General features: G+C 39.2%; 1 protein-coding gene across 1 annotated transcript; it reads left to right on the forward strand.

The window, feature by feature from the left end:
• On the forward strand, positions 1-544 carry LOC121870514 (calcium/calmodulin-dependent protein kinase type 1G-like; the record flags this gene model as incomplete). The annotated part of the gene is made up of 1 exon (XM_042372353.1): positions 1-544. A coding segment is annotated over exon 1 (544 nt), but the record flags the coding sequence as incomplete, so codon positions are not given.
• Positions 545-9,009: the final 8,465 nt, after the last annotated feature.

Raw genomic sequence — 9,009 nt, forward strand, 5'->3', positions numbered from 1 at the left:
ATGACTTTCTCTACTGTTTACGAAGAATCTTTCATCGACCGGGTGTATGACACCTGTGAGGAGCACCGCGTAACAATCATCGACACTCTCATCTGCGAGAATATGATTCTCAAACGGCAACCCCAATACCTGGGCTCAGGGTCCTCTGGCCACAGTTTTGCAGTACAAGTTGGCCATCAACGATGGGTCTTAAAGCAGTACTACGACGACCCGGTCGTGCAAGACATAATGCTAAGAGAGATCGTTCAGCTCTCCTCCGTGCAGAACTTCCCTTGCGTCCAGCGTCTGGTTGGCGTAGTTCCCGAGTACCTCACCATTGTGACGCAGTACGCCGGCGAACCCCTCCACACCTGCATCACCAAAAAACTCTACTCACCAAACGAGTTCATCTCGATCATGCAGCAGGTGCTCAACGCCGTCAAATATCTGCACAGTAAACACATCCTCCACCTGAATCTCAAGCCTGCCAAAATATGTATACTCCGAGACAAAGAAGGCGACCTACGGGCCACCCTGATCGACTTCGGGTCTTCACACCCAGCTGGTGATTGCATACAATATTGGGACAACTCACCAACAACATACCCGTCTACAGACCCACAGCTGTTCAACGGAGAGCCTTGCCACCCTACCAACGATATCTATAGCTTTGGCTGGATGCTGGCCACGCTGTTGCCACACGTGCTAGAAAACAACATCCCCGAAAATCTTGACTTATGGGCGAAAGGTGCCCAACATAAGGACTCAAAAAAGAGGCCAACCCTACTAGAATTGTCGAACCTCCTTCAGTGTGTATCGTTCAGACACTGAAGAGAGAGGCTCAGGCTGCCCAAGACTCAGCTGTCAACAAGATGGCCTCTCAATTATGTTTGAGACTAAAACATATAAGGATTTTTTATTTTTTGTTTTCATTATTTTTTTTACGGAAGTAGCTCACCAAGGCACAAAAAAAACAATAATAACAATAAGATAAAAAAAATTAATAGTGAGAAACAATACATGTACAGCATGTTATGTTGTTAGAGTAAGAGAAACAATTGAAACCCTGCACTTATGTATAAATGAGAGAAAAAGTCAGATAAAAAACCTGGGACTTGGTCACATCTGGCAGCAGGGTCTACCATTGGACAACACTTCATGCTTCCAAGATCTTCCCAGTACCTCCCTGTCTACTACCTCATGTATATTGTTATTCATTAAAAATAAACTTTATGCTATAACTTGTGTGTATTTTGCCTTAGTCTATCTATCTATATAAAACAAAGAAATCTGTCTGTTTGTTTGTGTGTGTGTTTGTGTGTGTGTGTGAGTGTGTGTGTGAGTGTGTGTGTGTGTGTGTGTGTGTGTCTCTGTGTGTCTGTGTGTGTGTGTCCGCAAGAGAATCTCGGAAACTACTTTAGCGATTTGTAGTGATGATGGATGGTGTTATATGTAGTGATGATGGATGATGTTATATGTAGTGATGATGGATGATGTTATATGTAGTGATGATGGATGATGTTATATGTAGTGATGATGGGTGGTGTTATATGTAGTGATGATGGATGGTGTTATATGTAGTGATGATTAGACAAATATTTGAATCTCGAAAACATGGAAGAGAAGATAAAGAAACTCTCTGAGTGGTGGAAATGGTGTGAGACATAAACAGATGGACAGTGTCAGTGGTGCGATACACTGACCATATTGTACACTGGACAATGGAACAGTTTTGTGTGTGTGTGTGTGTGTGTGTGTTATTTCTCTCACTGACACAAAGGTTTATAAAATACGGTATAAACGACAAAGCAATGGTTCATTTTACTGTATAATAAAAAAATATACATAATATATACATAAAACATACATATACACCATACATGTTTATAAAAAAATCATATATACACAGATTATAACCAGCTGTATTTGTATATTAATCCCTCTTCGTATTGTAGTTGATATGCTGATATATGCAAGAACCCGAGAAAATATAACTAACTTTAATCTTATTTCTCAAGGCTATAATAACTAACTCATCTCAACCCTCGAAAATTATAAAAAAAATAACAAAGATAACAAACTGATCCTAGGATTCTATTTAATGAAACCCGGAAGAAAAAAAATTCACAAAAAAATCCTCGACTTTTTTCCTCGTTGGGATAAGGGAAGAAAGTCCTCCCACGTTAATATTAGAGAAGTGAAGCGAGGAAAATAGTAAGTCCTTGTGTGGGTTTTTTTTTTTTTTTTATAACGAGTAAAGGAAATTGAGATATCCTGTAGCGTTGCGGGACTCCTCCTAGCGGCCGGGGTGAGAATTACAAGCCACAACAAACACTGAAATGTATACGAAACTTGTCTTCTTTATTTATTCACTTATTTATTACGAAATATATATAAGGGTAAGTGTTTATGTGAGCTTTCGTATATTAGGTAACTGATAGCAACACACTACCTCTTTTTGCGGTTATATAGCAACACATAGCAACACATGACCTCCTGTTGCAGTTACATAACAACACATTACCACCCGTTGCAAATATCCACTGCAATATAGGTCAGGTAAGTTTTTCCTGCCACATCTTTTCATCAAAGTTTTTCAATAACGTCTTGCAGCGCCACGAAGAATCCTAGCGGCCGGGGTATGAATTACAGTACACCAATAACGTCTTGCAGCGCCACGAAGAATCCTAGCGGCCGGGGTATGAATTGCAGTACACCAATAACGTCTTGCAGCGCCACGAAGAATCCTAGCGGCCGGGGTATGAATTACAGTACACCAATAACGTCTTGCAGCGCCACGAAGAATCCTAGCGGCCGGGGTATGAATTACAGTACACCAATAACGTCTTGCAGCGCCACGAAGAATCCTAGCGGCCGGGGTATGAATTACAGTACACCAATAACGTCTTGCAGCGCCACGAAGAATCCTAGCGGCCGGGGTATGAATTACAGTACACCAATAACGTCTTGCAGCGCCACGAAGAATCCTAGCGGCCGGGGTATGAATTACAGTACACCAATAACGTCTTGCAGCGCCACGAAGAATCCTAGCGGCCGGGGTATGAATTACAGTACACCAATAACGTCTTGCAGCGCCACGAAGAATCCTAGCGGCCGGGGTATGAATTACAGTACACGTCACCATACACACTGCATTATCTTCAGATCCTTTCTCATTATATTATATACAGAAGATACCAAGTTACTTACACATCCTAACATATATTGGGTAGCTGATGGCAGGAAAATTAACTTTGTTGACAGGACTATGACCTTAGTTAGCAGAAAAATTACTTTATTTGGCAGGAAAATAAGCTTAGTTAGCAGGAAAATTACCCTAGGTTTAGCAGAAAAATTACCTTAGCAACAAAAGTGACCTCAATTAGCATAAAAAAATTACCTTAGCAGAAAAATGACCTTAGTTAGCAAGAAAATGACCTTAGCTAGCAGGATAATGACCTTAGCTAGCAGGATAATGACCTTAGCTAGCAGAATAATTACCTTAGCTAGCAGGATAATGACCTTAGCTAGCAGGATAATGACCTTAGTTAGCAGGATAATGACCTTAGCTAGCAGAATAATGACCTTAGTTAGCAGGATTATGACCTCTATTGCTATTATTCACCCCCTTCAAAATGGCACTCGTGAAAGGGGGACCTACTTATGGCGTCTGTACCGCCTGTACTTAGCTGGTTAGGTTAATGGCGCATAAATTCATCTAGGTAAAAGGCTTGTGGTGTGTGTGTGTGTGTGTGTGTGTGGGTGTGTGTGTGTGTGTGTGTGTGTGTGTGTGTGTGTGTGTGTCTGTCATAAAGTTCTCTGAGACCTCCCCCCCCCCTCCATGGTGTAAACTTCATTCCTATAGTTACTAAGATGAAACTTTTATTGACGTAAGTTCCAGTTTATATTTATTTATTTATTTATTTATTTATTTTTAGTTACGAGTTCAGTCATATTATTATTTTTTTTTGTATTGAGAGAATGAGAAGAAGAGGGAAAAACAAAAGGAAAAGGGAGAGACAGATCAAGGTTAGGTTAGGTTAGGTTAGATTAGATTAGGGTAGGTTAGATTAGGGTAGGTTAGATTAGGGTAGGTTAGCGTTAAGGTTAGGTGGTTATTCTTCAGGTGAAATAAACTTTGGGGGTGTCTAATCTTCAAGTGAAATGTTAGGTGTCTAATCTTCAAGTGAATGTCCCATCTCATGCGGATTATAACCAGGACAAGAGAAAACTTAGTCCCCTTATTAGATATTCAAGGCTATTCAAGCTTGTTCGATACATTGATTATTATCCGGTGGTATTAAATCTCTCTCTCTCTCTCTCTCTCTCTCTCTCTCTCTCTCTCTCTCTCTCTCTCTCTCTCTCCGTCTGTCCGTCTGTCTGTCTGTCTGTCTCTCTGTCTCTCTGTCTGTGCCATTTCGATTTTCAGTGGGACTTGAAATTGGAAAACTTCTGAGAGATGGTAAGAGTATAGAAGTAAAATGAAAACTAATCAAGTAGAAGTCGTGTGTGTGAGTGTGAGTGTGTGTCTGTGTGATAGAGAGAGAGAGAGAGACTATACGCACAAAGACATAGACAATCAGCAAGAATAGAACTAAGCCTATGGGAACACCTCCTACGCCCTCCTCCTCTCCACTACCTCTTACGTCTCCTCCCCCTAAGTTCCCCCACCCACCTCTCCTCCTATCCCCCCCCCCACCAGGATGTAAAGCAGCGGTGAGAGGATGGATGGCAGTAGGAAGGAGAGAGAAGACTCCCTCATCTCTATGTTAATGTCTCTCCCCCTCCTCCTACCCCTCACTCCCCCCCTCACCTTCAGCCAGCCAAAAGCAAGCCACCACCAACTACCCACCCAGCAAGCCACCACCAACTACCCACCCAGCAAGCCACCACCAACTACCCACCCAGCAAAACACCTCACCTCACCAACCCATCAAGCCACCTCAGCTAACCAACCCAGTCAGCCAAACACACCATTCCACACCACCCCAGCACACCGACCACCCTACTCTGAATGAAGCCGGAGGGGGGGGGGGAAGGGGGGGGGGGAGAGGGGTAGGGGGGAGGAAAGGGGGCGAGGTTGGAGGAGAGGGGGGAGGAAGAGGGAACAGAACTTCACCCTGGGGGACGGCACTAAAAATGAACTGAGGGACGCTAATTGGCTAGCTGGTCTTAGGGGAACGACTTTGAGGCAGTGTTGATAGGGAGTGATTTTGGAGTAGTTGGTGGTAGGGGAGTGATTTGGGAGAAGTATTTTTGAGGGAAGTTGCCTACGTGAGAGGAAAGTAGCACGAGAGAGGGAAGTATTATGAGAGATGTAAGTAGTGTGAGAGAGGAAAGTAACACGAGAGGTAAGTAGCATGGAAGAGGGAAGTAGCGTGAGAGAGGGAAGTATCATGAGAGAGGTAAGTAGCTAATCACAGCCACCCGTCACACACAACTGCTCTACCTAAACATATTAACAAATTATTAATCCCATTTATAAATTAATTAGTCAAATTAACTCGTCAAATATCTTAGTTAAACGAAAATCTTAACTAAAACTAACTAAATTTTTATATTTTGAAAGTTAATGAAAGTAAACATAAATTTGTTGAACTTTTATAATTCTGTTGTTATAATAAGTCGAGTATTTTGTCATAAATTTATTAAATAAACTCAATATATATATATATATATATATATATATATATATATATATATATATATATATATATATATATATATATATATATATATATAAACCTTTAAAGTTTGAAGTTATTTAAACATTTGAGTGCTGTCTTACGCACCTGTCACTGTCGCCAAGTTGCATCTCAGGTAGCCCGGTCTTTAACTATCTTTCCTCTTCATTTAACGTATAATTAATTTTTCCTGAGACATCCTCATGATTTAATAATTCAAACGACTTTTCAAAATGGCTGAAGCACTTATTTTTCAGAGAATCTAACCTAATATTGTGAACTAACGACCAGCAACAAACCGTCGCCATTTTGGTGTTGCTGCTGGGTGACGTCACTGACTCACGGTATCCAAGGCATAAGGGATACAGATATATCTTAACTCTAATAATAAATAATTAAATGTGCAATGAAATATTTAGTTTATATATCAGAAAATATCTTAAATTTTAATATTACTGTCTAAATATAACAAATGCATATATTATAGGCAATTAATCAACGAAGTTGCGATATTCGAATATTTTATATACGAATGGCGTGATAATTTTTCTAAACTACATATCTAAAAATATAACAAATAATTTTATAATTGAGATCAAATAATTATTTAAAATAAATTAGTATTGCAAAGGACAAAATCGACTGTTGTTAGGGTAATAACATACCTAATGCAATCACCATTATTATCTAAATCATCATATAATAGCTGATAAAATAGCTTTAAAACGTACAATATATATATATATATATATATAATAAAATTTACTGTAAAATATTAAACATTATTTAGTGCTTAAAATATATTTAATTGCGTATATTATAAATATTTAGTTAAAGGTACGAGGCCTGTATCCCCTCACACCTTCCCAGCGTCAACACCTGAGTTAAAGAGACGTCAGCAGCAACTCGAGACTCTCTGGTATACTAAGTGCATATTTACATTTCTGTGACCTATTTTTAACGTGTTTATCATGGATATGGTCGCTGTTCTCTCACAAAAAGAAACTTAAAGTGTTGAACTTTGAACAAACTAGGAGACTTTACGTGTTAGTGTCTTAGAACAAGGATAATTACGTCGTTTAAATAATGCCAGCTCCAGTTTCAAGGGCCATCAGACGCATGGTGGCGCACTGAGGTAAGTCGTGACGCATTTTCTTATATTATTTGACATTTTCTACCGATTTACTTACCTGTGAACAGTTTAGTTTAGGAGAAACTAATTAATTACCAATATCAATCGGCAAAAACGGTGATAATAAAAAAAAATATATAAAAATAAATAGTGAATGACATTACGATTAACTACCTGAGGGGGCGGTCCGACTAATTACCCAAATGTAGCCGCAATGAAGTCAAATGATGGTTGTACAAGCGTAATTCGGGCTGTGAATCACTTCTCGATTATTATTTGGTGTCATAAAGTCCAAAAAAATTGGTAAACTTAATTTAATCTGAGTTGTGTTAGGTTAGGTTAGGTTAGGTTAGATTAGAATAGAATAGAATAGAATAGAATAGATTAGGTTAGGTTAGGTACATGCACTTGATCTATTAACTCAGATTAAATTAAGTTTACCAATTTTTTGTGACTTTGTGACACCAAATACTAGTCGAGAAGTGATTGGCAGTCCGATTTATTCATCTAGGACCATTATTTGACTTCATTGCGGCTACATTTGGCTACATTTGGGTAATTAGTCGGACCCCCCTGGGGGTAATTTTTTATTTATTTTTCAATGTCTGTTCACGTTTGGTTGACTTAAGCTGAAGTAACTGATGCACCAACATTAAATTACTAGCATGTTGATCAATATGACGTCAGTATTTAAGAATATAATAGAGTTTTTAGTAATAATCAGCGAAACATTCCAATAATATTTATATATTTCGGTATATATTAAAACTTCAAATTATTTGTCATTTCGTTTCTGACGTCTATAAAGTGTACAGTGATAAATAACACAAAATTAACCAATAATTAATTTAACCCAACGAAAATTTAGCCTAATGTATTGTAAGAATAATTAATTACTATACAAATAGATTAGGCTTCATATTAAATAAAATACAATAAATTGATTTAAGATACAATAGGTAGATTTAAATTACAATAAATATATTAAATGCAATACATACATTCAGCTGTAGTGTTTTTTATGTTGTATTTATAACTTTTGAGTAAATTTTGTTCGTTGTCTGAATGGCTGTCGCATCCAGTTGACTGACTCAGTGTTTGTAATGTTTATGAATGTCAATAGTTATTTTATATAGTTTTTGCTCGTATTTCATGTGCAATTTGTTTGTTTGTTTGTTTGTTGTTGATGATTGTGTTTGTATATATTGGTTTCTTATTGTATGTTTTGTGTTTGTGTTGCCGTGTCAGTAGCTCTATGAATGCTTATCTTGATTTGCCGGACTTGTGATGTGTTTGTCCATGCTGTTAGGTTCGAATATTCCTGCCCACGATTTCCGACCCGCACCACGCCTACCCACGCTTTCCTACCCGCACCACGCCTACCCACGCTTTCCGACCCGCACCACGCCTGCCCACGCTTTCCTACCCGCACCACGCCTACCCACGCTTTCCGACCCGCACCACGCCTACCCACGCTTTCCTACCCGCACCACACCTACCCGCACCACACCTACCCACACTCATGATTGCCCTACCCGCACCGCGCCTGCCCACGCTTTCCGACCCATACCACCTTTCCCATGCTGTCTTGCCCCCCCCCCCTGCCCATACTCAAGGCATTCATTCATCATAGTTAAAAAAATGTAGAATTTCCGTCAGTTTTTTGTTTCATTGTGTGGATTGACTGGAACTGAAGGCTAATAAATAGTTCACTAATAAGTTTAAGTTTCCTCCCTTGACATACTGTTGATGAGGTGGTTGTTGTTGTTGTTATTGTTTTGTTGTTGTTAACTCTGTGAAGGAAAACACGTTGCTAGTCACAATAATTATATAACCCGGATATGATACTAGACTTAAAGCAGAACCTTAACCTAAACTAACCAAACCAAACTAAACCAAACCTAACCTAACTTAACAACATCCGCAGTTTTAGATGAAAATTCGCGACCCGGGATTACTTTGACCCAAGACAACAGACCTGGAAAACTTTTAAAGAGGGAAAAGTTGTTGTGGCGTGAAATTTCAGTGTAACACATAAGACCTTGTTAAGTTTGGCTGGGTCTCAAGTGAAGTAGATTGATGCAGGGCCAAAGACGAGAGCAGGAGAAGGAGCTACCATAAGTGTTATATATCTCTACCTGTTTGGGTTAGGTTAAGGTTAGGTTAGGGGTAGTTATGGTAAGGTTAGGTTAAGGTTAGGTTAGGGGTAGTTAT

The sequence above is a fragment of the Homarus americanus genome, unplaced genomic scaffold, assembly GCF_018991925.1.
Source record: "Homarus americanus isolate GMGI-L3 unplaced genomic scaffold, GMGI_Hamer_2.0 scaffold6298, whole genome shotgun sequence".
Taxonomy (NCBI): Eukaryota; Metazoa; Arthropoda; class Malacostraca; order Decapoda; family Nephropidae; genus Homarus; species Homarus americanus.